Source organism: Stigmatopora nigra, chromosome 18, assembly GCF_051989575.1.
Source record: "Stigmatopora nigra isolate UIUO_SnigA chromosome 18, RoL_Snig_1.1, whole genome shotgun sequence".
Taxonomy (NCBI): Eukaryota; Metazoa; Chordata; class Actinopteri; order Syngnathiformes; family Syngnathidae; genus Stigmatopora; species Stigmatopora nigra.
The window spans coordinates 12,129,190-12,155,776 of record NC_135525.1 but is presented as its reverse complement, the minus strand read 5'-3'; the positions used below and the strand labels follow the sequence as shown (position 1 = coordinate 12,155,776).

The 26,587-nt window shown below is 62.6% G+C and overlaps 9 protein-coding genes across 11 annotated transcripts in view; 1 reads left to right on the top strand and 8 right to left on the bottom strand.

The window, feature by feature from the left end:
• The window catches only part of acta2 (actin alpha 2, smooth muscle), a 2,568-nt gene extending 2,176 nt beyond the window's left edge, over nt 1-392 (bottom strand). Inside the window, exon 1 of the mRNA XM_077738547.1 lies at nt 240-392. The gene's annotated coding sequence lies outside the window, so the exon portion shown is untranslated. The remainder of the gene's footprint in view (nt 1-239) is intronic.
• Nucleotides 393-1,160: 768 nt separating this feature from the next.
• noc3l (NOC3-like DNA replication regulator) lies at nt 1,161-5,949 on the bottom strand. Its single transcript, XM_077738541.1, has 21 exons — nt 5,713-5,949; nt 5,062-5,269; nt 4,866-4,974; nt 4,612-4,766; nt 4,468-4,554; nt 4,255-4,376; nt 4,015-4,176; nt 3,835-3,928; nt 3,541-3,716; nt 3,328-3,456; nt 3,134-3,262; nt 2,960-3,040; nt 2,772-2,872; nt 2,632-2,704; nt 2,434-2,497; nt 2,295-2,366; nt 2,033-2,214; nt 1,819-1,947; nt 1,648-1,745; nt 1,449-1,533; nt 1,161-1,360 (listed from the first exon to the last, which is right to left on the bottom strand). Exons 1-21 carry the CDS (start codon nt 5,719-5,721, stop codon nt 1,223-1,225), a joined length of 2,403 nt encoding a protein of 800 aa, XP_077594667.1. The 5' UTR covers nt 5,722-5,949; the 3' UTR covers nt 1,161-1,222.
• A 139-nt stretch (nt 5,950-6,088) lies between these two features.
• On the bottom strand, nt 6,089-8,682 carry LOC144211366 (uncharacterized). Its single transcript, XM_077738546.1, has 4 exons — nt 8,022-8,682; nt 7,223-7,340; nt 7,018-7,134; nt 6,089-6,938 (listed from the first exon to the last, which is right to left on the bottom strand). The coding sequence occupies exons 1-4, from the start codon at nt 8,244-8,246 to the stop codon at nt 6,217-6,219; spliced, it is 1,182 nt and encodes a 393-aa protein (XP_077594672.1). The 5' UTR covers nt 8,247-8,682; the 3' UTR covers nt 6,089-6,216.
• Nucleotides 7,962-9,892, top strand: ankrd22 (ankyrin repeat domain 22). Of its 2 annotated transcripts, XM_077738551.1 has the most exons (6): nt 7,967-8,653; nt 8,908-9,099; nt 9,164-9,271; nt 9,343-9,420; nt 9,526-9,624; nt 9,713-9,892. In XM_077738551.1, the coding sequence occupies exons 1-6, from the start codon at nt 8,633-8,635 to the stop codon at nt 9,788-9,790; spliced, it is 576 nt and encodes a 191-aa protein (XP_077594677.1). In that variant the 5' UTR covers nt 7,967-8,632; the 3' UTR covers nt 9,791-9,892. The 2 variants fall into 2 exon arrangements, with proteins under 2 accessions (XP_077594676.1, XP_077594677.1); XM_077738550.1 differs by having other exon boundaries at nt 7,962-9,099.
• Nucleotides 9,891-12,865, bottom strand: lipf (lipase, gastric). Of its 2 annotated transcripts, XM_077738545.1 has the most exons (12): nt 12,703-12,865; nt 12,445-12,567; nt 12,107-12,221; nt 11,823-12,021; nt 11,624-11,733; nt 11,427-11,563; nt 11,175-11,321; nt 10,999-11,070; nt 10,838-10,906; nt 10,666-10,776; nt 10,427-10,573; nt 9,891-10,290 (listed from the first exon to the last, which is right to left on the bottom strand). In XM_077738545.1, the coding sequence occupies exons 1-11, from the start codon at nt 12,856-12,858 to the stop codon at nt 10,451-10,453; spliced, it is 1,362 nt and encodes a 453-aa protein (XP_077594671.1). In that variant the 5' UTR covers nt 12,859-12,865; the 3' UTR covers nt 9,891-10,290; nt 10,427-10,450. The 2 variants fall into 2 exon arrangements, with proteins under 2 accessions (XP_077594671.1, XP_077594670.1); XM_077738544.1 differs by having other exon boundaries at nt 9,891-10,573.
• A 212-nt stretch (nt 12,866-13,077) lies between these two features.
• On the bottom strand, nt 13,078-15,813 carry atad1b (ATPase family AAA domain containing 1b). The gene is made up of 9 exons (XM_077739622.1): nt 14,859-15,813; nt 14,705-14,803; nt 14,501-14,621; nt 14,227-14,427; nt 13,980-14,086; nt 13,801-13,890; nt 13,681-13,731; nt 13,460-13,590; nt 13,078-13,274 (listed from the first exon to the last, which is right to left on the bottom strand). The coding sequence occupies exons 1-9, from the start codon at nt 15,030-15,032 to the stop codon at nt 13,151-13,153; spliced, it is 1,098 nt and encodes a 365-aa protein (XP_077595748.1). The 5' UTR covers nt 15,033-15,813; the 3' UTR covers nt 13,078-13,150.
• Nucleotides 15,814-15,902: 89 nt separating this feature from the next.
• rnls (renalase, FAD-dependent amine oxidase) lies at nt 15,903-18,655 on the bottom strand. Its single transcript, XM_077739041.1, has 7 exons — nt 18,038-18,655; nt 17,588-17,693; nt 17,348-17,490; nt 17,110-17,268; nt 16,726-16,926; nt 16,476-16,654; nt 15,903-16,403 (listed from the first exon to the last, which is right to left on the bottom strand). Exons 1-7 carry the CDS (start codon nt 18,177-18,179, stop codon nt 16,251-16,253), a joined length of 1,083 nt encoding a protein of 360 aa, XP_077595167.1. The 5' UTR covers nt 18,180-18,655; the 3' UTR covers nt 15,903-16,250.
• A 22-nt stretch (nt 18,656-18,677) lies between these two features.
• On the bottom strand, nt 18,678-21,063 carry minpp1b (multiple inositol-polyphosphate phosphatase 1b). The gene is made up of 7 exons (XM_077739040.1): nt 20,553-21,063; nt 20,197-20,409; nt 19,895-20,089; nt 19,704-19,801; nt 19,501-19,631; nt 19,271-19,404; nt 18,678-19,182 (listed from the first exon to the last, which is right to left on the bottom strand). Exons 1-7 carry the CDS (start codon nt 20,956-20,958, stop codon nt 18,926-18,928), a joined length of 1,434 nt encoding a protein of 477 aa, XP_077595166.1. The 5' UTR covers nt 20,959-21,063; the 3' UTR covers nt 18,678-18,925.
• A 94-nt stretch (nt 21,064-21,157) lies between these two features.
• Nucleotides 21,158-26,325, bottom strand: asah2 (N-acylsphingosine amidohydrolase 2). The gene is made up of 24 exons (XM_077739039.1): nt 26,132-26,325; nt 25,989-26,066; nt 25,806-25,919; nt 25,393-25,760; nt 24,905-25,055; nt 24,693-24,781; nt 24,482-24,625; nt 24,222-24,398; nt 23,966-24,093; nt 23,819-23,896; nt 23,622-23,742; nt 23,423-23,548; nt 23,263-23,349; nt 23,084-23,188; nt 22,925-23,006; nt 22,738-22,853; nt 22,572-22,666; nt 22,463-22,502; nt 22,301-22,399; nt 22,131-22,226; nt 21,913-22,062; nt 21,787-21,843; nt 21,579-21,673; nt 21,158-21,476 (listed from the first exon to the last, which is right to left on the bottom strand). Exons 5-24 carry the CDS (start codon nt 25,017-25,019, stop codon nt 21,278-21,280), a joined length of 2,199 nt encoding a protein of 732 aa, XP_077595165.1. The 5' UTR covers nt 25,020-25,055; nt 25,393-25,760; nt 25,806-25,919; nt 25,989-26,066; nt 26,132-26,325; the 3' UTR covers nt 21,158-21,277.
• Between the last annotated feature and the right edge of the window lie 262 nt (nt 26,326-26,587).

The following is a 26,587-nucleotide window of genomic DNA, read 5'->3' as shown; positions in this document are numbered from 1 at the left end:
CATATTTGGTCATTGAAATTCTTTAGCGAGCGCAGAAGTGGCTTCTGACCCCAGACCGGGGGGGGGGGGGGGGGGGGCGCGGCGGTCCGCGTCGACCGGACCTTTGACCCCGCGTCGTCGCGTGACGGAAAGCGAGCGGCGAGGACGAGAAAGGTGGGTTGAATAGCGAGAGGGCCACCAAGGCCAGCAGAAGATGACAAGAGGGAAGAGGAGGAGGAGGAGGAGGAGGAAGGTCTCACCGTGCTGCCGGCCGGCGGGAGAAGAAGGATTTGTCACGAGCAGTGAGCTGGCCGTCCGAGAGGCCCCCTTAAGAAGCCTTCTCCCCCGCCTCCTCCTCTCGGCCCTCCAAAGAAGGAGCGCTCCTCCTATCGTGCGGCGCCGGGCTCCTTGTAGGGAAGGCCTGGCCTCACCCCGTCTCCCTAGATCGTGCCAGGGGCCCTCTGGCTTTTGGGGCGCCTTCCTCGGGGTCTCCCGGCGGGTCCGTCGGAGTCGCCGCCACGGCCTGGCCGCCGCGTCTCGCTCCGCCGACCTTGCCGGGGACGGTGGGATGGCGGCGTGGGGATGGAGCTGAGGCCGAAAGGTCAAGGTGGCTTTTGTTTGACCATAAAAGGAAATGGCACGACGCACGGGACAACATCCGCCTTGCCAGCGTGCAAAAAGTCAGCAAAAAGCAAAACATTCTCGTCCTAAAAAGGACTTTGGAGGAGACACTGGGGCGCCCAATGGCCCCCCGCCCCAAGGGGACCGGGAGAAAGGGAGAAAGGGAGGGAGGGAGGGAGGAAGGGAGGGAGAGAAGCAGGGAGGGAGGCTTGGCAGGCGAGGCGGCCACCGATGGATCATTTTCTCATTTCCCTCACTGGCGGACTCTCTAAACACGCGCTTGACTTTGACCGAAAATGGGAAAAGCTCAAACTAGTGACGGGCCGGCAAAGCTCGGACGTGATTGGTCGCCGACATCCGCACCGAGTGCTGCTTCTATGGAATGCGCGGGGGTGCGCTTTTGCTATTTAGTGGAATGTGGAGACTCGGACGGCTGCAGTGTCGCTGGCCGGCGCCAGGTGGGGCCCCGCATGTTGCGGGAAAACAAAAACAACCTTGGCCATGGCCGGCCGGGAAAGCTCGGGAACTCGACGGCTAGGAAATGATAAGCCGGCCCATGATTGCTTGGGGGGATTTTCGTTTTATTCATCAAATAAAAAAAAGCTAAAGAAAATACAAATATTCACACTGTAGATGAGACACAAGCCCTAGTGGCAACTTGTGTAAATTCAAGCTCCGCCTCCCCGTCGGCATTCAAGACGTTGTCCACACGTCGCCGCAGGTCGTCATCTAGCAGCGTCCAATCCTGTGAAAAAAATTCCTGGAAGCAGAAACAAACAGGCAAAAAAAAAAAAAAACTACCTTTAGCGCAGGGGTCCACGTGGACCCCAGTGCGGGTCGGCACTCACCTTTTTCTTGCGCTTGTGGGGAGTGGCCGCGGGTTCCAAGCTGGCGTCTCGGACGCGGTAATCTTCGTAGAGCTCCGTCGCCGACCTGGGGGCGAGACGGCCAGCGTCGGGGCGGTGCGCAGATTAGAATTAAAAAAAAAAAAAAACAAAGAATTTTTTTTGTTTAAAAAACAAGGGAGAGAACGGCGAGACGGCCCACCTCCGACTCAACTCCGGCGGGAGCGCCGCCCCGCCTTCGGCCGGAGCGCCTCGACTCAGGTGGGACGCCAGCCGACGCACCGTCGGGTGGAAATGCCGCTGCGGCGGGAAAAGGCCGGGTCAACGGCGCCACGTGGCCGGGCTCCCCCGACGGGCGCGCCCCGGTCTTTACCCGTAGTGCGTGGAGCTCCCACAAGGCGGTGTTGTGCGCGTTGCAGTGTTCGGGTTGCTCGGCCTCCGGCAGGTACGAGCCGCTGCCCTGTAGCTCGTTGTCCAGAAGGAAGTCGCACTTGGGATAGGTCTGCGGACGGCAAAGAGGGGAAGGGACTATTGGGGTGGTGTGGGGGGTTCGCGGCACCCCATCGGCCGGCGGCGGGCCCACTCACGCGCAGGACGCTGCCGGCGGCGGCCACGACTCCGACGGCGGCGGCGCCGTCCAGGTGCAGGGCGAGCGAGGCCAGCCGCTTGAGGAAGGCCGCCGCCCTCTGCACGCCCACGCGCTTCCTGCGGCCGATCAAGGCGGCGTCCAGGCAGCGCAGCGCCACGTTCACGTCGTGGTGGGGCGCCCCTGCGGGAGGAAGAGCCCGGCCTCAAAACGGAAGCCCCGGGGCCCGGCTTTTCCGGCCACGGCCCGGGGCGGGCGCTCACCCGCGTGCAGCCGCAGCAAGGCGCCATACAGGTGAGAGTAAAAGTTGAGCGGGTCCACGGTCAGGACGTCACCTGCGGCGCAGACGGTGACCACGGAGAAGATGGGAGAAGCCGAGAGAAGCCGAGAGAGCGAGCGTACCTTGTCCCGACAAGATGGTGAAGACGGTCTGGACGCAATGAAGCCGCTCCCGGTTGCTCAGGTCCTGCGCATGGGCGGACCGGCCACGGCATCAGTGGCGGAGAAGGGGGGAGAAGGGCGGGGGAGAAGGGCGGGCAAGCGAGCGGGCAAGCGAGCGGGCAGGCGAGCGCGATCGAGCGCCACGCGCATTCTACTCACGCCCGAGCAGACGAGGCCCTGAAGCACGTCCAGCAGGTCGTCAAAGAACTCCAAGTTGATCAAGTGTGCAAAACTGCGGGGAAGGCGGCATGAATGCGGGCGGCCGGGGCGGCCGGAGCGACTTCTGGGACGCGTCTTACTTGGCCAGGCCTTCCAAGACGGCGGAGAGGAGGACGGACTTGTGGGCTTTCTTCAAAATCCGAAAGTAGATGAGGAAGACGATGTTGAGGGTCTCCGTGTGCTGCCGGACCCAGGCAAAATATTAGTTGACGGCGGCGGCCATGGTGGCCATGGTGGCCGCCGCCTTTTCTCCGGCCCACGCGCTCACCGTCTTCATCTTCTTGTCTTTGCTGTCCGAGGCTTCGGCTTCCAGAAGTTCCTGCTGCAGCTTCTCCTCCGCTTTCTTCCACTGCGGGCGGGCACACGCGGCGAGAGCCACCGGCTAAGGGGGACGGACGGACGGAAGGCCGGCGACCAAGCCGTCAGGCGGCCCCCACGTTACTTTTCTTTTCATCCGTGACAGTTTGCCCCTGTCTTTGTGCGTCATGAGCTTGAGGGCGGGTGCCGTGTCGCTCAGGTCCTTCTTCACGTGCGCTTCCTGAATGCGCACGCTCAACAGCGTCCGCAGCACCTGCGCCAGGAGCGACACGTCAGGGCGGCGGTGGGCGGACGGCCGGGCATTCGCCGTCACCTCACCTCGGGCTTGACGTCGTAGCTGAGGCTTTTGACCAGGCCCGAGACCACTCGCACGGCGGCCAGCGAGGCCTCGCCCGCCTTGTCCTGACGAAACAACGTGGCGAAGGCGTCGCAGCAGGCGGCCGACACCTGCGGAGAGACGGACGGTCGGTCGCCGGACGGCCTCCGCCGGACGGCCTCCGCCGGCCGGCCGGTCGGGGCGCAAACACCCACCGTCTGGGTGCGCTCATTCATGAGCGGCGCCAAGGCCACCAGGATGTTGTTGTGGAAGTTAAAGTGCGCCATGGCCTGCAGCAGCTCGCACAGGCAGCGCACGGCCACCTCGGCCAGGCCCGGGTAGCTGGAGACGGGTACGGCCTGGCTGCGCTTGCTCTTCTTCTGCTTCCAGTCTGCGGGGGAGATGGAGCTTCGGAAAGGGCCCCTGGCATTTGCCCATTTGCCCCCCCCCCCGCCGTGCCCTCGGATGGACGGCGCTGGAATGGCGGAGCTCCCGGGCACGTTTCTTACCTTTGATGCACTGCTCCAAATCCTCCAGGTACAACTTGTACTGACTCAGCAGTCCTTCCTCAAACTCTCGCAGCTGCTGCGTCTCCCTTTTCACCTGCGGACACCAAAACGCCGTGGTTTGAGGGGCCGGCGCGGGCGAGCGGCGGTGGACGGACGGCCGGCCGACGGGCCACGGCGGACCTTGGTGGCTTTCTCCGTCTCCGTCAAGGGGCGGATCTTGTAGGTGGGGGCGATGTCCTTGAAGATTTCCATCAAGGAGACCATGGCCAACTTCCTGACCGTCACCGCCACGCAAGGGTCCGCCTCCATCAGCATGCCACGCAGCTGCTTCACCGCCTTAATCTGCACGCCGGCGGGTGGGAGAAAGGTCACCGGGAGGGACGGACGGAGGGAGGCAGAGTACCACCGGCGCGTCCTGACGTTGTTGATGGGGTCGGCGATGACGGTGGACGCCAAGCGCGCGATGGTCAACTTCCGTTGGCCGATGATGCACGCTCTGACTTGCCGTTGCTGGGCCGCCGACAGCGGCGCGGCGCTCAGGGCTGAGAAAAAAAAAAGAACGAAACATGGCGGGCGACTGACGGCGTCGGGGAAGAAAAAAAACCCTGCAATTTGGGGAAAGGCCACGGCTACCGCTTTCAGCCACTCCCGTGTCAGCTTTCCCTTCTTCCTGCTGCTCCTCCTCCTCCTCTTCTTCTTCTTCCGGTGGCACGGTCACCGCTGCCGGCGAGAGACGGCCGTCAAGCGTGGAGCGTCGGCGAGCAAAGGACGCCTCACCTCTGCGGACGCTCTGCGGGATGAGTCGCGTCTTGTCTTTGATGGGGAGAAGATGCACCACCTCCTCGGGCGGCGCGGCGGCCATCTTGCGGGGAAACTCCTCGTAGGCCTGCACCACCTCCGACTTGCGCTTCTTGGCGCCGCGCATCGGGTCGCTGCGGGGCGGGAGCGCGCGTGAGTGAGTGAGTGAGTGAGTGAGTGAGTGAGTGAGTGAGTGAGTCTAGGCCGCGGCCTCGGCCCGGGCGGGGCCTCACCACGAAGACAGGTCTCGGCTGAGGAAGGACGGCGCCAGTTGCAGGTCGTCGTCCTCCAACATGTCGGTGGGCAGACTCTCCAGGAAGTCCTCCTCGTCCTCCTCGTCCTCTGCGAAGGAGACGCCAGATAAAGGCCAGATAAACGGCGGACCAGTTGGGCCACTTTGGGCCACCGTGAGTGGGAAAGGCTACCCACCGGGCCTTTTGGGCATGGCGTCGAGCGGACGCGGCGTGGCCAGCGCCACGCCCATGAGCGCCTGCCGCAACTTCTTGCGCTCTTTGCGCTGGCGCTTGTCGCAGTTCTCCCGCTTGAACTGTCGATTCTTCAGCTTGTTCTCCAGCTTGGTGCCGCTGGTCTTCAGCAGACGGCGGAAGCTGGGCCGGCACTTCTTGGACGAGCGAGCCTGCAAAACAGACGCTCTGTTGGACGCTTTGCCGACAATTGACTCAACATGATGAAAAGTCAAAAGCAGAAAGGTGGATCTTTGGGAAGTCGTCAAACTCGACCAATGAGAGTTGTCGCCGCCTTGTGTCAAAAGCAAAACGCCACTTCTAACGGTGGGTATTCCAAGGCAGCATTGCCGAGCGAGTGGGAATTTGGAGCCGCGTTACTGCCACCGCTTCGTTTCGAGAGACTCGTTGTGTGACGGACAACAGCTCTGCTTTTCACAATATAACCAAGCGACCTAACCCTGACGAGAACAACAACAAAATGCTACCCCTGATATCGGACTGGCTTCAAAGTGGCATTTTGTCACGCAGGACGCTTTACGAGCCTTCCCAAAACAACGATGTCTCGCTTTAGCAGCGTTCACGTCAATATTTAGCCTTGTCGAATTTTACTCACCGGAGCCATCGTGGCGTTAGAAGGTCTCTGCGTCAAAAGCCGACCGGAGTCACGAGAACGTGGCGTGAAGACTGAAAAAAAGACGTGAGTTTGTTTCTCACGCGTGGAGTTTGGCTGCCCGTCGCCGACCCGGAAAGGAAAGGGCCAAAATGTGTCCAAAGCACAGCCTCTGGAGGGGAAACAGCGACACCGGCGGCAGGAGGTCAGGGCGTACTGCAATGCAATGCACTGTTCAGCGGGTCACGCTGGGCTGCAAAATGAAGCCATTTCCATCCAAATGGTACAAGACCAATTGAAAATATCACACAGCATTTATCCTGTGATTAGTGCCGCGGCAACGTACTCCCTCGTCAATGATAGAGGCTCTTTCTTCAAGTCTGCTCCAAGCCTTTGTTTTATTTTTCCCTCCAGTAACAATCGCAAGGTTCCAATCCCACGGTCAAGTATTGCCCTTTGTCATTTCGTCACCAAACCAAAATCTGCCGTGCCCGGAGCGGGCCAGACTCAGGCGTAGCCGCACTTGTGCGACTTGAGGTTGCGCGCGTCGGCGTAGCGCTTGCCGCACTTGTCGCAGATGAAGCGCTTGCCGCCGGCGTGCAGGTGGCTCTTGTGCGTGCGCAGGTGGCTGCCCTGGCTGAAGGTCTTGCCGCAGACGTCGCAGGCGTAGGGCCGCTCGCCCGTGTGCACGCGGCCGTGCAGCTTCAGGCTGTTGGCATTGTTGAAGCGCTTGGGGCAGGACGCGCAGGCAAAGTCGCGCCGGGACGAGTGTGTGCGCCCGTGCGCCGTCAGGCTGCCGCGCTGGCTGAAAGTCTTGCCGCACTGCCGGCAGGCGTAGGGCCGCTCGCCGCTGTGCACGCGGCCGTGGATCTTCAGGTTGGCCGCCTGGCCGAAGGTCTTCCCGCAGACCTCGCAGGCCAAGGGACGCGCGCCGCCGTGGTCGCCGTGGACGCCGTGGTCGCCGTGGACGCCGTGGTCGCCGTGGACGCCGTGGACGCGCCGCTGCTTCTTCGGGTGGACGCTGCGCCCAAAGCGTTTGGGGCAGCGCGAGTGGATCAGCCCGTGCGTGCGCAGCGTCAGCGCGCGGGTGAAGCCTTTCCCGCACAGGCCGCAGCGGAAGGGCTTGTCGCCCGCGTGGCCTCGGGCGTGGCGCCGCAGGTTGTGCCGAAGGGTGAAGCGCCGGCCGCACAGCTCGCAGGCGAAGGGTTTCTCCGACGGCTCCGCCGAGCCTGCCGACGGGCCCAGACAAACGGACCAAAATCAGCAATTTCACAGAGGGGCGTTTAGGGCCGCTCACGCGCTTCTCACTCTCGGCGGTAGTCGGTGTCCTGGGCGTCTCCTCACGGGTCGGCGCCGACCGCCTCATCGAGGCCGGCGACCGGGCGTCCCGACCGACGGCGGGGACGCCGTACGAGTGTTCCGCCTCTGCGGACCCGGAGCGGACGGCACGTCAGCTTGGCGGGGGACGTCAGGCGGCGGCTGCGGCGGCGGCTGCGGCGGTTTGGCCACGTACCCACGTGGAGGAAGGCCTCGCCGTCGCCCGGCTGGTCGGGCCGGAGCCGGTCCACGATGCCCAGGATCTTCTCCAAGGCCTCGTTGGCCAGCCTCTCCAAAACGGCGGCAAAGCACACCTGGGACAGAGAGCGTCTTGACCACTTACTCATACCTGTCAACCTCGAACCATTTGTGATCTTACCAAATTTTGTTTTCGCCCTTACATATATGTATAAATACATGGAAAATCTTACCACTTTACTTTTTTGTAAAAAATCACGAACAACAAGTAGAAAATGCCAGAAACAGCTGATCAAATGAAAGTAAACATAAACAAGGGAACAGGAAACGGAAATCACATGGTGAAAGTGTTACAAAACGAAATGTTTATCATGATCTTTTTTTTTTAGCCAATCAGAGGCGCCGGTACATATATCACTTGGCAGACATGCGTTTCCGGGAAGAAACAATGGCGGATGGTGAAAAATGGCTAGAAAGTGCCTTAATTTATTTTTTTTTCTCAAAATCACCGTTTAGCGTACCATTTTCATGTGTACAGCGTACCAATATAAAAATGGGCTTTCAGTTGTACCAATTACGGCGAGAACGTACCAGTTGACAGGTATGCTTACTCGTCGCGGAGTCTTTCAAAACGTCAGCTTTAGACTTTGCCTTGCTCACGCACGATACGGCCAAAAGGACCCAGTGCCCTAAAAGTTGAAGAGCACTTCCTCCGCGGGTCGTCGCTAGGTGGCTAGCGCTAACGCTGGAAGGGACACGACTCGGCGCCGGAGCCGATGGGCGAGCGAGCGACTCACCGGCTCGTCGCGGCTCTCCCCCGGCTCGTCGGCCGGCCGCGGAAGCTTCTCTCCGGGGGAAAGGAGGAGGAGGTCGCCGTGATGGTCGCTGTCATGGTCGTCGTGATGGTCGTCGTGATGGTCGTCGTCGTCCCCTCCACTCTGCTGCTTGGGCAGCTCGGCCACGGCGGCACACACAAGCGCTTCCATGACGGCGGCTAGCTGCGCGTGCACGTCCTCGCTCATGGCGACGCCGCCACAGTAGTAGAACTTGATAGTTCTTACTTCCACTCGGTCCAAAGTTAGTTTACTTTTCGGGAGTCAGGGTGGACAATGGTGACTGGTGACTATACAGGCACAAAAGGCAGCTCGCTCCAGACCCGGAAGTTGCTTTGTTTTGTTTCCGTGTCGTATTCGAGGAAATGTTTTCGTGTGTGTAAGCGTGTGCGCGTGTGTGTGTGCGCGCGCACATGTGTGTGTGTGCGTGTTCGTCGAAATAAGCTCATCGAACAATTGTCGGCGTTCGTGAGCCCTTTTGCGAAAGGCCAATGGATATGGGAAGGCTTTTATTTTGACAGCGCAGGAAGTGTCAGTGGCGGCTCGTGCTTTCCCGCCTGCATCCGTCAGACATCATGGGCAAGGTGTATTCCCAGGTAAGAAAGGTTTTTCGGACTCGTTTGGCACTCGGTCACCACTTGTGCGGATGTATTCTCCAAACGGCAAATTTATATGAGGATCAAAGCCGATATACACACCGTAGTAGTATAAATATATGTATTTATCCCTTGTATGCGGGCTTCCTGTCAACGAGCGAGCGAGGGTGTGTGTGTGTGTGCGTCAAACTGGTCCGTCAACTTCATTTGGGACGAAAGTCACCCAACTGGTTATGTGGCTCTGGGTGGCGCAGCCGGCCTGTCGCTTGGCGCACGCCGGCGACGTTCGGGGCCTCTCCTCACTAGCGGCACGCCATCCCCGCTGCGTGGACGTGCGGGACCAGGTCACCGGGGACACGCCCCTCATCGCCGCCTGTCGCCGGGGCCACCTGCACGCGGCCGCCTTCCTGATGGAGCGCGGGGCCGATGTGCGCGCGCGCAATAAGGTCAGACCAGGCGGCGGCGGCGGTGTGGACTTGTTTCACCCTCACCCGACTCACTGGTTTTCAGAAGCGGCGCACCTGCCTGCACTACGTGGCCAAGCAGAACTTTTCTCTCCTGGACCACTTGATGGTCCTGATCCTGATGCCCATCCTCCTCCTGGGATACTTCCTCCTGGCACGTGCGGCGGCCGCGGCGCCCGTGGGTCGAGGCCGCGGCGTGACCGGGATGCCCGTTGCTGCGTGCAGTTGCAGAAGCGGCGGCGTAACCTGGCCCTGATGGAGCTGTTGCTGGACAGCGAAGTGGACGTGGACGCGGCCGATGACGTACGATGACGTCCGTCCGACCGACCGACCGTCCTTCCGTCCGCCCGCGGCGAAGAGCCTCCACCCGCCTGCCTTTGCGCTCACCGTCTCCTTTGGTGTGAGCAGAAAGGCAACACGGCTCTTCACTACGCGTGTCTGAGGAAACGTGACCATTTGGTTCCCCCGCTGCTCCTCCGAGACGCCGACCCTCACCTGCAGAACCGCGTGAGTACGCCGGGAGACGCCGGTCCGCGGTTGGTGGTGGCCCTAAAACCCACCGCCGCCGCCGCCGCCGCTCTTTTCTGCCTCTCAGGACGGCGAGTCGCCGCTGGACGTGGCCGTGAGGCTAAAGTTCGCCAAAGTGGTGCGGCTGCTGAGGAAGACCCGGTGAGCGTGCTTCCGGACAGCCGATTGGCCCGGCCGGCCTCCGGAGGTTTTCCGGGAAACTTGCGCTAGCCGTAGCGTCGTCAAAATAAAAGACCGGGCCTCCGTTTCCTCTTGAAATGCTTTTAATCTGATGAAATGTGGGTTGGGGGAGGCTGGCGGAAGGTGGCGTCGCAGGTATTGGGGCAAAACAAATAAAAAAGCAAACCAATGGTGACCGTGACAATAAAGTCCGTCCTACAGTCTACTACCAGACAAACTGTAGTGGTTACATTGGTGGGCAAACTATTCCAGCACGGGCCGCAGTGGGTACTGCCTAAAGAAGAAACCTTCCATTTCCACAAATGCAATTGCATTTAGTGCAATTAGTGGATTGGAGTCACGTGCTCGTTGTTTCAGCACAACCCCCGTTGGCCTCCGTGTGTCCGTGTCTATGCCGGCCGGGCTTAGGGTAAACTTCCTCCGGCCGCGGCCGGCGCTGGCCCATGACCACCGCTCGCCCCGCCGCTGCGGTACAATAAGAGGAGAAAGGAGCGCCACTACGTATTTGGATGGGATTCCCGTATTGGTTTGGCCTTCCCGGCCGGGCCCCGGCGGCGGCGGCGCCACCACGCCAAGCGGACGGCGACGTTGCGCTTCCCACCTGGGCCGGCGCAGTGGGCGCCGGTCAGCCGTATTGCCGCAGCAGCTTGAGGATGGCGGGAAACATGAGCTGGGGGGCGTCCAGGCCCCAGATGAAGTCCAGGTGGTCCCAGTGGGGGATGTCTTGGCGGTAGACCACGTTGGGCAACTGAAAAAGGCAGAGGGGCAGGTCAGCCACGGGCGCCGCCCGCGCGCAACCCGCGCGTTACCCGCACGCCGCCTCGGTCGGGGCCCTCGGACCTGCGTGAGGAGCAGCGCCACGTCTTTGGGATCGGCCAGCGTGTCGCGGCCCCCCGAGAAGATGGCCGTGGGCACCCGCACGTCTCCCACTTGGTACCGTGGGGGCGTGGTCTGCGGGAGAGGTCGCCGGCGGTTACGTCGGGCGTCTCCGCCGGCTGGTCCGCTCGCTCACCTGGTTATAACGCTTCACGTTCCCCGCCGTCCCGAAATCGAATGCCGACAGGCCGTCTCCGGCCACCGCCTGGGAGGGGGCCGGGCCAGAGCGGGCGCTGAGCAACGGGGCGGGCAGGCGGGCGGGCGGGAGGCGGATGGCCGGAGCCCGAACGTGCTTACCTGCGCCCAGTGAAGCATGTTCTGGACGGACGTCCCGGCGGGACAGTGCGAGGTGTAGACGGCCGTGCGCGACTGAAAGCGGACGTCGGATGAGCGGCGGGGTCAAAAACGGACGGGGGTTGGGGGGGGTGTTTACCCGACGGGCCACCCGACGGGCCACCCGACGGGCCACCCACCATGTTGAGGTTGAGCTCGTCGAAGCCGCACAGGACAAAGAAAATGTTTCCGCACAGGATGTCCAGCAGTCGTTTGGCGCACACGTGCTCGGAGAACCACTCGATCATGTGACTCTGAGGCATGAAGTCCCGCCTCCCAAACAGGTCCTGCAAGAAAGGCGCGCTTATTTACGGGAGCATTTCCCTTTCTGGGAGCTTTCCCGTCCGTCAAACTCCACCCCACCCCCCCCACCCCCTTTGAAATGGACCTACCCAAAGCAGGAACTCGGGCAGGACGGCCAGCTTGCTCATGGGGCTGCTGGCGAAGGAAACGGTGGCCACCGGCGCCAAGGCCACAAACAGCTTGATCTTGGCGGCCAATCGGGGGAGCTTGGAGAAGGCCATGAAACCTGGGGAGAGGTCGCTCAGCGTCCGTCCCGACCGGCGGCGGGCGGACACGGCGCCTTTACCGATGGTGGTCCCCTGCGAGTGGCCCATGTAATAGATGCCATCTTGTCCCGTGACTTTCAGGACATAGTCCACCACGGCGGGAATGTCCAAAAGGGCCATTTCGTCGTGGCTGCGCGCAGTGGCTCGGTCACGTGTCGGTCACGTGTCGGTCACGTGTCGGTCACGACTCGGTCAGTCGTACGTCGCTCGGCCTTTCACCTGAAGCTCCAGAATTCTTCTTGTTGGGGCGTGAGGCTGCGATGCTTCCGCGACCAGGTGTTGCCGCGACTGTTGCCCAACCAGACGTCGTAGCCGGCGTCGGCCAACGCGAAGCCCAGGCCCGACGCCGGCGGGTTGCTCACCCAGTTGCTGCCGGCCGCCAGTAGGCCGTGCTGCAAGAAGACGGCGCCGGCGGGGCCTGCGCCGCCGGCCGGGCCCGCCCGTCGGACGTGACGGGACGGAAAACCCGTCGTCGGGACGGAAATCCCGCGGACGGTGCTTACCGTGTCCGGAGCGCCTCCTTTCCGCCGGGATCCGGTTCAGCGTGAGGATGTAGCCGTCCTCCGTGGCCACCTGGTGCTCCTCGGCCGGGTAGCCCCAACGACGGATGAGCTCGCTCTACGTGCGCAGGGCCGCGTCGTTTAGCTTTCCCATCTATTCTCTATTCCCCCCCCCCACCCCCCCCTACGCCCCCTACGCCACCCAGGCGGGCGTCGGCCATTCTAACCCAGTTGACTTTTGTGAGCCCCCTAACCCACAGACGCGGTGGCGTTTTAGTGCTTTGTCAAAGGTGAAAAAGAGAGTTAAGCCCAAACCCGTGACCGAGGAAGGCGCTGCTCACAATGTTCATGTGGACTTCCGGGTCCAAAGTGGCGTCGTCCCCAAATGAGCGAGATCCATCGCGGGGCCGGCCCAAGGCCGCCGTTCCGCACCACAGCGCGGCCAAAAGCGTCCACTGCATCGCCTGTACACATACACACACACACACACACACACACACACAAAACGCGCGCGTTCATCGGTTCGTCATTCGCCAGAAACTTTGTCCCCCCTGGAGTCAGCTCGACCGACGCCGCCGCCACAAACAAAAATCACTCACCGGAAAAGCTGAGTTGCTTTGCTCCTTGGGTGGCGTGACGTCACTGTGGTGGCTGTTCGCTCGGGGACGGCCGTCTACACGAATGGCCTTTCTCCTCAATGTGCGCTCGTGTTTTCTCTTCCCCCACTTCGATCGGCTCCAATCTCGCTGCCACATAGCACCGCCTCGCCTCGCCCCGCCCCCCACCCCGCCCCCACTTCCCAATTCGACCAACCGAACGGTCGCTATTGGCGCTCGTCAACACGTGCTAACTTTTTGGCTCGGCAGGCAAAGTCTGCCCGAGTGCTCATTTCCCCCTTCTCTACAGAGAAAAGTCAAAGCTCAGCAAATAGTCATCACGCGGACGACGCGTGACAAAAAAAAAGGAAGTCAAAGTTGCTCTTTCACATTTTTACTTTGTCAACAGCAAAGGGCAAAAAAATAGCCGCCGAGAGCCGGGGTGGGGGGCTCAGTCCAGAGCGGCGTGCGACAGAACGCCGTGCCCCCCCGCCGCCTTGGACTTCTTCATCTTGGCCGCAGCCCGCCGAAGGTCGGGAGCGCCGATGGGACGGATGGAATCCTGGCCCCCCGGCCTGAGAGGCAAACCAGGGTTTCAGCTTTAACGCCGCGACACGGAAGGACGGACGTTACTTGGCGTGCGGGCGCTCGTTTGGACCAAAACATTTGGGGTTTTGGGGCGGGGGTTAGGGTTTGTTTTAACAAGCGTGAGGGCAAAAAAAAAAAAAAAAAAAAAAGAAGGGCTATGCGGGACACTGACCCGCCTCCTTCGCTGCGAACAAAGTCCCGGACGCAGGAGAGGGCGCCGTCGCGGCACATCTCCCGAAGGTCGCTCCCCGAAAAGCCTTCCGTTTCCCGGGCCAGCTCCGAAAGTTCCACCGAACGCTCCACCTGCAGAAAGCCAAAAGGAAGGAGGAGGAGGAGAAGGAGGAGGAAGAGATGGAGGAAGAAGAGATGGAGGAGGCCACTACGCTGACTTACATTCTCGTTTTCCAGGATGAGTTTGAGAATTTGCTGACGCTGGTGCAAACTCTGCCAAAGACAAGCGGCTTAGGAAAGGAAAGAGCGGCAACGAGAGGCAAAAGCGGGCTGCCCACCCACCGGCTGCTTGATGTGGAACCTGGCGGGCATCCTCCTCAAGATGGCCGAGTCCAGGTCTTGCGGTCGGTTGGTGGCGCCCATGACGATGACCTGGCCGCCCGCGGTCAACGGCAGGCAGTTAAGCCATGGGCCCACCGACCACCACGTGACCAAAGCGCCCACCCCCCCCCCCGCCTCACCTGACAGCGGTGGTCCGTGTCCAGGCCGTCCCACAGGCTCATGAACTGCGCCTTCATCATGGCCGTGGCCTCGTGGTCCGAGCTGGAGCGATTCCTCAAAAAGGAGTCTGGTGGGTGGGACAGAGGGCGCAGAGCCCGGCGTCAGCTTGGCGTCAGCCCGGCGTCAGCTTGGCGTCAGCCCGGCGTCAGCCCGGCGTCACCCCCGTCCGGCCCGTCCGTGGGTTCGGGCCGACCATCTTTCCCTCACCGATCTCGTCGATGAAGACCACGGCGGGCTGCAGCTTGACGGCCAGAGAGAAGACGGCGGCGGCCAGCTTCTGCGACTCGCCGTACCACTTGTCCGTCAAGGTGCTGGGTTGCAGGTTGATGAAGCGGAAGCCCGCCTCCTTGGCCGTGGCTTTGGCGATCAGCGTCTTGCCGCAGCCCGGCGGCCCGTACAGCAGCACCCCTGACGAGGGGGGCGGCCCCGGCGTCAGGGGGGCCCCAACGTGAGAGCGTCCCGGCGTCTGCACCCTGCCTACCTTTGGGGGGCTGCAGCAGTCTGGACGATTGGAAGAGGTGGCGCTTTTGGACCGGCATGATGACCGTCTCCTGGAGCTCCGCGATGACGTCGTCCAGCCCGCCGATGTCGCGCCACGACATCTGAAGGGGGGGAGAAAAAAAAAAGGGAGCCGGCCGGTGAGCAGAGGGCGCTCCTCCTTGCCGCCGACGTGCCGTGCGCCCACCTGCATGGCCAGAGGGTCCACCAGGTGAGCGGCGATGCTCATCTCGTACTCGGACAGCTTAACGTCTTTGACGCCGATCCGCCGCATGAGCTTCTCCGCCTGCGGGGGTGGGGGTCAGAGCGTGGCGGCGGAGGGCAAAGGTGCAACCACCGACCTGTTTCTGCGCCTCCACCTTCTGCTTGCGCGTGGGGTCCACGGCATCCACCATCCACTTGACGGTAAAGTAGGTGACGGCTCCGAAGACGGTCAGGCGGAACAGGAGCCCCAGCACCTCGTTCCTGCCCAAGGCGCGCGCCGCGTGCTCCGTCGGAAGCTCCCTCAGAACCATGCCGAGGCGGGCGGTGCGTCGCAGATCTGGTAGAGGGACCCTGCGAGTTCGTCTGTCAAGTGGCCGCCTTGGGGAAATGTCCTCCGAGCCCCCCGGGATGTCCTACCAAGAGCTTGCTAGTTTTGCTTTTAGAAATCGAGGCTATTTGGACCTATGCATTGGCTCAAAACACTTGGTTTGCCCGTCACATGTTTTAAATGTCGTGCGTTTTCTCGACCGGTCCACAATACGAGTCAGGTGGCGTGGATTCGACAGCGCCCTCGTTTGCTGGGACTCTATTGGATTTGGAGGACGAGGATGTCCTTCCTGTGGCTCTGGGAGGAAAGTGAAACAATCCGCGAGTATTTGCCTTGGCCTGTCAAATTCGCCCCACGTCAGAAGGTGACTTTCAGTAAACGAGGCTTCCGGTATGGTTTGGTTGGTGACGTCACCAACGAGCGTCCGTCTACGTGTCTATGGATCTTCGCAGTCATTTGACACCCCCCCCTCGCCCATCGTTTGCTCCCCCAGACCGAAAGCACGGGTCCGCTCGGATCGCGAGCGTTAGCACTAGCGTTAGCACTAGCATTGGCCTGACCTTCCGCTCTCCCCAAAGGAGAAAATGGTGGCCCAACCCCGTTGGTTCGCGCGGCGGCGACAAACCGAAACGAGGCCCGGTGCAACGGTTGTTGGAGCTCACGAGTTCCACGGTGCAGATGTGCCCCTGGATGTTTATCTCGACTGCACTACGGCGGAAGACGTCGGCAACCGCTTCTTCTTCCTGGCGCACAAGTGACAATTACGACCTCGGGCGCCCTCTGCGGGCCGGGGGGGGGGGGGGGGGGGGGTGTAGCTCGTCCAAGCTTTCAGGACATGCTGAGAACGTTTAAATCAGGGAGAAGGACCTTTATTTTCTTTACAGAGGGGGCAAAAGAATCCACCTTTAACCAAAAATAGAGGATTTGTCCTTGACTACTGACGTCATTTTTAGGATGGGTGTTCAATCGGTATTGGCAACGGACTGGATGCGTTGGTTGCTCCCAGTCCTATTGGATTGGACGTCCAAATCTGTCATGGGCGGCCAATCGCTGCCTTCCAATCATTTGGAAAAAAAAAAGTCCCATTTTGAGAAGGTCTCAATATCAGGCAGGAGTGGCTTGCCCGGGCGGGCCCATCTCCCCCGTAATGCTCTTGGCTCTTGGAATTGGTTTTGGCTTTGGCAAAGCCATCCGCCTTCCGTCAGGCGAGGTCCCCCAGGGCGGCCAGCGCGCTGAGCGCCGACTCCACGCAGCCGTCAAAGTTGGAGTGAGTGAAGGCGTCCCCCGCCAGCACCAACGGAGGGTGCTGCGACAGGGTCATGTGACCCGGGTGCCCGGCCACCGGGCTCGTCACCTAAAGAGAGGGCGCACCATGGGCTGACGTCGTCCTCAAAAATCGGATGGGGCGAGCGTGCGAGCGAGGCACCTGCGAGTAGCGCCACTTGTGGCACTTGACGGCGACGGGCTGAGGCAGCTCGGGCAGGAGACGGCGTAGTTCTCGCAGGACGAGGGGTCGCACCAGCTCGCCGTCGCTCTCCAGGTGGCGCAGGCCGAAGGGGGCGCCGGTGTGGACCACCAAGGTGGGCCCGCGGCCCGCCTCCCCCTCTGCGGGCAAAACCAGAGTCACGACTGGGCGGGGCGGGGCGGCGCGGGGCTCCTCGCCGGCGGCGACTCACCGGTGCTGCGTTTGCGAGGCTCCACGGCGGCGTAGCAAACGACTTTGGGTTCGCCATCGTCCCTGTCCTCGTTGTAGTTGTTGAAGTAGCGCACGGCCCACGGTACGCCCAGGTCCGTCCCGGGCGCAAAGAAGAGCGCCAGCGCGAACCGTGACGAGTACGACACGCCTCCCAACAGCTTTCTTTGCTGGTCGGACAGAACTGACAAAACGCACGTCACCGTCACCCACCAGAGGGGAGCATATTCCTCGTTGCCGTTGGCATCGCGCGTAATGGCGCGTAATGGCGCGTAATGGCGCGTAATGCCGCGTAATGGCGCGTAATGGCGCGTAATGGCGCGTGCGGGTCCCGGTCGGGGCGGCAATTGAGAAAGGGGACTCTCACCGTCCTTCAGGTCGCCTTGGAGCTGCAAAATTTGGGGCACAGGGATGGTCAAGAGGAGCGCGTCGAAGCTTTGGCCGCCGCCTTCCTTCCTGCGCACTTGCCAGGACGGGCCGTCGCGGTAGACGCCGCTGACGTGATGCTCCAGGAAGACGCGGGCACCTGAGGAGAGGAAAAGGTGGCAAAGACCGGGCGGACGGGGGAAAAAGGCCGGCAGCGGGGCCCAACGGGTTAAGCTCACCTGACTGGCCCAGGAAGTGTTTGACCACGGCGCCCATGCCCATCGGCGCCACGTAGTTGCGGCTGCCCTCTTTGGGCCGCAAACCTTCCACCGCGCAGTCCAATGGGCGCAGGACCCCCGCCGCCAGCAACTCCGAGTAGAAACTGCGGACAAAAACGTCCACTCGGAACCGACGCTGACGCCAACGCTTTGATGGGCGACAAAGCCGGCCGGCCGGCCGGCCCCGGTCTCAGTCCACACCTGCGGTGAGAGCCAGCGTACTCGCGGCTGGCCGTCACGTACTGGGCGCCCAAGTCGGCCGAGTGGGACGAAGAGTCAGTTGGACGGAACGTGGACATCCTTCCGCCTGTCGAGGGCACGGTCAAAAAGCTGTGGACCCGCCGGGCCGGTGGCCGGCCACCCTCGTCACCGTCGTAACTTTTGCAAACTCCGTGCCGATGGCCAAAAGAAGGATCGAGACTTTCGAGGAAGCTTCTTAAAACTCTTGGCCTCGTTACTTTTGGACCGCCGACCTCTCCTGCAATCGCCCCGATTGGGGACGAGAGCCCGGAGGATCGGAAAGTCGGCCTTTGGGTGCCACACAAGGGCCGGTGGGGAATGGGAAAAGTTCAAGTCCGGTGACAAGAGTGGCAGTGGCAGTGGCGAGCGACGGTGTGGCGACGGTGTGGCGGCAGCGTCGACGCGACTGACCGGCTCCGCGAGCTTTGTCCCACACGACGAGGTCGACTTTGTCCCCGAAGGTCCTCCTGAGCAGGCAGGCGCATAAACTGCCCGTCAGGCCGGCGCCCACCACCAGGACCCGACAAGCGTCCGGTGCTCGCGACGTCGCCATTGTCTTCTCGGGGTCGCAGACGAGGAACCACTGCTGGGAAGGATAGCGGGCGAGGACAACAGCTAGCCCGCTCTTGTTGCTAGCTAGCGCTGTCAAGCAACTAGTGTCAAGAAAGGGACGCTAGCGCTATGCTATTGCTATCGCTGTCAAGCGGTAGGGAGGGAGGGAGGGATTGTTTCACCCGGGGGAGGGGTTGTGTAAGAGGGAGAGTTCTCCGGAGCTGGAGGCTACGGCCACGCCTCCTCCTTCTCAAAAGGTTGGCCGACCAAAAAAAGTCACCTGGGAGAGGGAAATAAAGTTCTCCAACAAACTCCAGCCAAATGGAGGATTTATTTCAAACGAGCAGAGAGGCATTCTTTCCAGCACACATGCCCCCCCCCTTTGAGTGTCTGCCAAAGCTCCGAGTCCATTCCATGAAAGCCTCTGCCCGCCGGTTTGAAGGCAGGCCTCCACGGCCAACGTGGTTCTCAGGCCCCCAACGACCCCCCCCCCCCAAAGCCCCTCTCTGGCTTTAGTGTGTAGTCCACCACTCATCCATCTCCCCGTCAAAACGCTGGCGGTAATTTAGCCTTTAAAAAATGGTTTTGGTATCGGTTACGGTGTCGGCTTCGGCCGAAAACACGCCACCGGGAAACGGGAGCCCCAGAAACAACCGGGATGGGCGCCACACCGGCGTCCATGGAGAAGACCGGGCCGAGGCACCCCGGCCCTACAAAAGCAAATGTTCTCTCTGCCGGGAGGGGGAATCAGAGCTCCGTGTTGGGCGGACGGCCGCCGCCGCCGCCGCCCTCGCACGCCTGCCGGAAGTCGCAGCCATCAAGCAAGTGGCGGTAGGCGGCGCGCACGTCGCGGTAGAGAGGCGCGTCCTGGTCCGGCAGGCCGGGGAATCGAACCGGAGTCTCGTTGACCAGCAGCCGTAGGCGGGGGCCTCGCGGGCAGTCCAGCAGGACCAGAACCACGTTGGCCGCGTACGGCACCAGCAGGCTGGAGCGGAATAGCCGGCCTGGGGGAGGGAGGAGGCGTCTGTTTTTTTGGGGGGGGAAGGGGGTATGGCGTCTGGAGAGCGTGCCCGGCCGGCCCCGCCTTCTCACCCTGCTGCGAGCGGAAGTTGTCGGCAGTGGGCGGGCTCTCGTCCTTGTAGAGGCCCAGCAGACCCAGCAGCGGCAGGAGGGTCTCGGCGTGGCCCACCAGGATGGAGGCGGGTTCCGCCGCCGGCTCCGTCGACCTGCGCCCATTGGTTAAAGACGAAAGACGCTGGCCCGGTGGCCCGGTGGCCCGCTGGCCCGCTGGCCCGGTGGCCCGAATGCCCGGTGGCGCTCACCTACGCGGCCGCCCCGCCTTGTCCAGCGTGCGGAAAATGTGATGAAAGAGCGGGCAGCTGGCCAGCAGGTTGATGGCGTGCCCGTGCGCCCGCTTCCAGAAGAGCTTCAGGTCGCACTTGTACTCCAGAACCTGCGGGAGACGCCACCTGTAAAACACAGCCAGGGAGGCGCGCCGCCGCGCTGCGTGCGGACGCCGCGTTACTTTGGCGTCGTGGCGGTCAAAGAGGAAGCACCAGGGCGAGTGCAGCGACTTGACGGCCAGCTCGTAGGAGCACAGATAGAAGGCGGCCTCCAGCAGATCTAGGGCGAGGAGAGTCGGTCAGCCGGTCTACTCGGCGAGCGCTCTTCCCGGCGAGCGGTCTACTCGGCCACCGGTGCACGCGCCGCCCTCACCCGGCGTCAAGTGGCCGTCGGGGAGGCCCAGTTTTCTGGAGGCTTTCCGGGTCAGCGCCGCCATCTCCGGCCCGTCTCTGAACTTGTGCACCTCCCGCAACGCCGTGCTGTTCTTCTCCACGCGCTCCACGTAAGCGCGGCAGTGGTCGAAGAAGCGCAGGAGGCCGTCGTCCACGCGCTGCCGGTAGCTGACCGCTGACGTCCGTCCGTGGGTGGGTTGCGGAGAAAACAAAGCAAAGTAAAGGCGAGGCGGTCGGTGGAGCCATCCTCCTCTGGCCGGGGCCGACGGATCAACTATTCACGTGTGGAGACGTTGGCCTGCCGGTGGAGTCCTTCCTGGAAGGCCTCGGCGCTGGCCACGCATCGGCGCTTGGAGCTGGTCAGCACCCGTAGGCCGCCGCCGCCGTCGCCGCCGTCGCCGCGCAGCGACTCCTCCCCCAGCAGGGTGGGGAAGGCTCGGGCCAGACGAGACGCCAGGCTCCGCAGGTCCTCTCGTCCTTTGGCCGCCAGCTGACCTGCGTGAAAAGGGCATCTGGTGAGCGTCAGATGAACCTGGCAACCTTCCCTCTTAGAAAGGGGGAGTTCGCGAGTGAAAGGGACAGCACGAGGGCACGCAAAAGACGGACCGGATGACGAGTCGTGCTCTCGCAGTACTGACCGTCCATGTCGTCCGTGTACCACATGTCCCAGCGGCGCAGGACGTCCCGCCAGCGAGCGGCGTCCCCGGCCACGTCCCCGTCCACGTCGCCGTCCGGTCCCGCCCCTCGGCTCGACGCCATCAAGTGGCTGAGCTTGCGGATGGCGCGGATGTTCTTGGCGGTCGGGTAGCGGCTGCCGTGACGGACAACGGCAGTCAGGTGCATCGGCGAGCAGCTACGGTCGTCAAGGAGCTCCGGCGGCGACGACGGCGGGGGTGACAGCAGTAGCATCCTCCGGTGGGCGGCCGAGTCCTCGTAACGGGTCTTGGAGCCGAAGTGAGCCGCGAAATCCGGCGCGTCCGCCGGTGAGCATCCGCGGCGGCTCAGCAGCAGCAGCAGCAGCAAAAGCACGACGTCGGCGAGCATTTTCCTAGCCTACGTAGCGAAGAGCGAGCAAGCAAGCCACTGACTGACTTCCGCCTTCTTCCTGCCTGTGTTGATCTTCCGCTTCCGTGACCTTTCAACTAGCCTGACAATTGGTGGACGAGCAAAACTATTCCTGCGTGACGAGCGCTAGTCCAGAAAAATCTCATTTCCGCTTCACTCGATGCCGGCTGGGTACGCCATCAAAAAATTGGGCCAATTGTTTAATGACGTATGTTTACTATATTTATTTGTCACTACGCCGTCGACTGCGCGTCCACGACAAAATGAGGCAAAAGGCCAGTGGCTGGTCCAAAGAGGTTCAGCGCCGGTAAAAACCGGAAGTGACCCGGAAGACGTCCGATGTACCCTGGTACGCCGTGATTACCGGTCGCAGGCCTTTTATACTCTTGTAGTGTCCAAAGTGACGGATCCGGTAGGTGCCCGGGACGGCGTCGCCGGGGATGTGCCACTCCACCGTGGCGTTGCTGCGCCGATTGGAATCTTTCAGCCAGATGAACCTGTGGACGGATGGCTGGATGTGATGGACGTAGGGAAGGACGGAGGGAGGGAGGGACCGACGTTAGCTCCCTTTCCCTGCGCCTCCACAGGCGGCGACCTACCTGGTCTCCCACGAGGCGTCAGTGTGCACCAGCGTCCAAGCTTCGCCGGCGGTGGCGTCGTCTCGAATCTCCACGCTCACGAAGCTGCGATCCCTCTGGCTCAGAGAGGAGGGAAACAAAGCGTTGGCAAAGCGTTGGCAAAATGCCGGCTTCCTCAAAAGCCAACGTGGCCGGGGCCAAGCGGCAGGGGACGAACGGGCCTTCTCACCACGTCTCCCGAGTGTCTGGGGTTTCCCGCCACAAAAGTGACGGACGCCACGTCGCCCTGGAATGCAAAAGCGCCATTGAGCTGGTGTGGGGGGGGGGGGGGGGGGGTGGTTTGAGCGCCACCCACCTGTCTGTAGACGGGCAGCACCTGTCGCAGGACCTGGCCGAAAGTGGCGTTGTCGGCTTTCCCGTCCGCCTTGGCCCCGCCCAGCAGGTCGAAAAGGTTCCGCTGGAAGAACGGCGGCTCCGGGCCCGCCGCCAGCGACCCCGCTCGGTCCTGGCCGAGCCGGTGGATGAGTGGGCGGGACGGGGCGGGACGGGGCCAAGGCGGAGGGCCGCTCTCACCTGAGCGATGGCGCGTGCCAAGCCGGAGAATTTCTGGATGTAGGCGGCCAGCGTGTGGGGCCCGTAGATGGTGGACGCGCCCTCGTAGCGCTGAACCTGAAGGAGAGGCTTTTCCTGGCTCAGGCGGCCATCGGCGAGCGGCTAACGGCGGGGCGGCGGCGCCACGCCACCTGGTACTCCTCGTAAGTGGCGATGTAGTGAGTGTAGACGTTGCTGAGTCCCGCCAGGGCCACGTCCACGTCCGAGAAGGCGCCCTCCGAGCGAAGTTCCTGGAGCGCACGTGAGGCGGGGTTCGCTCCGTCTCGCCCGCTCGGTCGGTCGTTGACACTCACCCGCCCTACGGATTCTCTTAACCTTCTGCCCGCCATGGTGCTGTGGCGGGGACACAGAAAATGCGGCAACGACGGCGTAGTAGGACACGGCGCCGTGACCTTTACGTACGTCATCTCTCCGGGAACCGCCACCACGGCCACGGATCCCACGGTCAGGATCTGAACGTCCACGATTTCCGGGTGCCACGGCAGCGGCCACTTCATCTGCGCGCGGGCGTCGTCGTCTGAGACACGTTGACGGGCCAAATGGCGGCGCCGCCGCCGGCTCCACTCACCTCTCCCGTGCTGAACAGGATGGGTTTGGGGCGGTGACATTCCCGCGTGGCGTTAGAAGGCGGTCCCAGGAGGGCATCTCGGATGCCGTCCCAAAAGGGGTCGCCTTCTACGGCGCCTGGCACGGGGGGAGGGGCGTTTCACAAAACAAAAGGGTAGAAAAGTGCGGGCGCAATAAATGAGGCTTACCTTGCGTGAAGTTGAGGTCTCCCCCGCCGTCGGTGGTTCCTGCCGCAAAACTGTGACCCAGCGCCGGTTTACATGTTCTGGCCTGTCGGACCGACGGACGCACGTTAGCGAGATCGTCCGTCGGACAAACGCGCGACGCGCGCTGACGACGCCGCCGACCTGATGCGTGGCATTGAGGCGTACGACCACGTCCGTCATGTCCACCCACTGGTGAGCCGAGTGAAGCGAGCCGGTGACTTCCTGGTCCGCCTGGGCGTAAAGTTCCTGTAATGGAGCGTCACTCACGATTGCGGCCCTGTGAAAAGCCCTCCAAAAAAGAAAGAGAGAAAGACAGACACCCTGGCTTTCCCAAAGATGTTGAGGCCGATCATCCCGGTGCTCTCAAACATGTCTCGGCCGGGCCCCGACGCTTGACACGCCGCCGTCTGAAAGGCCAACGTTCCCCATTCAGTCGCGAGGTCGGGCCGGTCGGCCGGCCGACCGACGCCGCCCGCTCACCCCTCCGTCGGGACACGAGCTGTTCAAGTAGTCGCAGGCTAATCCGGAGTGGACGCAGTGGGGTCCACGGACGTTGGGGCTGACGTCGCCCAGGTTGCTGGAGGAGAAAGCGGCCACGAAAGCCGCCTGACGCGGGCCGGGCTCAGGGCGGGCTCAGGCCTGCGCCCACAACCGCCGGGCGTTTTACCGGCTCACCTACCTGTCCGGGGAGCGCGGCAGGGTTCTTGTGCTTCTCCATCAGGTAGGCGGCGTAGCCCATGTTGTCGGCGCTCACCAGACGATTGCTGCTCTTCATGCTGACCGCGTGCACGGCAAACCAGCTGGAGGACGTCCGAGCGGCGGTGAAGGCGGGGCCCGACCGGGCCGAAGGGCCGAGCGAGGCGGAGTCAGCCTCACCACAGCGCGCCGATTCCGTCTCCGTCGGCGTCGGTGAACTTGAGGAGCAACATGTCCTTGTCCACATCCGCGTCGTACCTGGAGGGAGACGGACGCTGAGACGCCACGGCCAAACGCGCCAGACCCCGGGACCCCCCCACCCCCTACCTGGCCCGCTCTTGGCTCGGGTTGTTGCGGTAGGAGTGAGGACTCCTGTTGACGCCGCTGCCGTCCAGGCGGCCCCGCTTCTTGTAGATTCGCCCGGGGCGCAGGCTGCCGTGGGCTATGTCGATACTCTGGAATAGAGGCGGAGGAGGCGTTGGCCCACGGAGGAGGATATCCAAGGTCATCTAAAGGCCGAGCCCGAGCCGCCGTGGGGCTCCGGCGACCCTTTTTGGAGGGCCGTCCCTTTTCCCAGACTCACTTTGACGATGCCTTTGACCAGCGGGCGGATGGACGACTTGAGGTAACCTTTGCTGCTGATCATGAAGAGCGTGTACTGGAAGTAGCCGCCCGGGCCCGAGTGCGTGTGCGTCCCGCTCAGCACCACGTTGTCCCGCCGGTACAGGTCGCCGTATTTGGCCCGCAGGGCGTTCAGGACCTGAAAACGCCAGCGCCCACCCACATTTACCTTCGAGCTAGCCGTCGTCCGCGGGGTGGTGGCGGGCGGGCGGGCGGGCGCACCTCCAGCCTCAGCCTCTGGGAGATCATTCCCACGTCCACGGAGACAAAGAGCACTCTACGGCGGCCGTCGTCGATGACAAAGGCGCGACTGAACAGTCGGGTGTGAAGGCCCGCCGCCGTCTGCCCGGGGTTGGCGTAGCCCATCTAAACACAATAACGCCGCCGTGAGCGTCGGGTGGCGATCCGCCTCCACGTGGGTGTGTCCGGTTACCAGGGGGAGCTCGGCGGGGGGTCCGGTGCAGTCGGCGCGGCCCGCTCCCACCAAAAAGACCGGCGGCCGCCGGGGCGGCGGGCTCGGACCTGTCCGGAGTGCCGGGCTCTCGTCAGGCGTTTTTTTTTGCTTTTGTTTGTTTCGATTTGAAGCTAGCTAGTTAGCTAGCTAGCTAGCTCTCTAGCTGGCTGGGCAGGCCGGTCGGTCCTCACAGGTGTCGCTGGCGCGCGTGGCGATCAGGAGGATGCTGGCGGTCGTCATGAGGACAAAGAGGACGGCCAGCGTCAACTCAAGCGAGGAAAGAGCGCGGGTCTTCCCGGCGCCCATCTTCTTTGCGCGGACCACGAGTCCACTCACGCTTCTCTAGATCAAGGTCCACAGAAAAGACAATGCTACTAGCCTAGCACTCATACCACCGCCTGAAGGTGCAGGCGACTGGCGAGTGGTCGGGTGCCGGCTTTAGCGCTTTGCGCCGCCTTGGAATATCATTGCCATTCAGACAGACACGGACGGAGGTGAACGCCACGGGCCCGTCGGAAAGGTCTCGTGAGTACCGGGACATTTTGGCCCGCGTATCCACCGTGAGCAGGGGAAGGGCTACGGAGCGGCCAAAGGCAAGCCGGGAGCCACGGCAAGGGCAAAGGCGGCGCAGAAAAAAGGACGGACGTCGCGGAAGGTCGGAAATACAGAAATTACTCACGCGTCAAGGTTGGACGGCGGCGGCGGCGGTGGACTTTTTGCTGGATACGGCGGCGCTCATCCCCAATCTCGCCAAGGCAAAGTGCAACGCTGATAAGCCCAGGCAATCTTTTTATGACCCGCCCCGCCGACCGGCGCCATTTGCCTCCCGCACTGGCCGGGGGAAACGGCCAGCGCCGGGCCCCATTTGAATCCGAGTGACTTCTTGGCCAGGCAGGTGATTTTCAAGTCACTTTATTTGACTTTTGACTCTAGATCAAGTCCATGTTTAACTTCAGGACTTGACTTGCTGGCACTTTTCAAGCGCGGCCGGCGCTTGATGATCTGGCGATGGCTTTCCCGGGGCTCTGCGTCTCCCGCCGCGCACGTCTGAACACGGCATACGTCGGTGGCAGTAGCAAGACGCACACTGACCGAGTGGGGCGAGATGAGCAGCGGCGCGGCCAGCCTTTCCTTCCCGTAAAGCTTCTTCCCCGGTCCTCGCTTCGGTCGGCCGGCATGGGTGGCGCGGGAGTCCGGGGGAGGTGCCTTGGACATTTCAACACGTCAGCTGAGCCAATGCACCAGCGGGCCAGCCAGCGTCGGTGCGCGTCTCACCCGGGCGGCGTCCGCCACGTCCGCCGCGTCCGCCACATCTTTTGACTTCTTTGGCCGGCCGCCGCTCGCCGCCAAACCCTAAAAGGCGGCGAGCCGGCTCTTTTTGTGCCCGGCGGAAATGTCATTTTTCTTCTATTTCCTACCTGGACTCGGGAGCTTTTCCTCTTCCTGCCGGGCCGGGTGACGGGCGCCTCCCGTCGCCGTCGTTTCTCCATGACTTCCATCAATTCCTCCACCAGCGTGGGCACGCGGGTCCCCGGGTCCGGCGCTCCGGCGGGCTCGGCCGGGCCACCCGGCTCCGTCTCGTCTGGCGGCCGGAACTCTCCCGCCTCTTGCCGGGGCTGAGCCACCGGCCAAAATTGCCCAATTGGACCCCGTTCCCGTGGCCTCATTTTTCCAATTGGGGAATGGGCCCCCAAAAGCTCAGTCCGTGCGTGGCACCTTTATCACAAAAGATTGCACTTTTTTTTCCTTCACCTGCGCCTGCAGTTCCAGCATTGGCCGGGCGAGCTCATCTCCCGCGGCGCGCCGATCCTCCTCTGCGCCGGGCGAAGGAACCGACGGGAATTGACGTGCTTTGGAGACTGACCCTTGCCGGC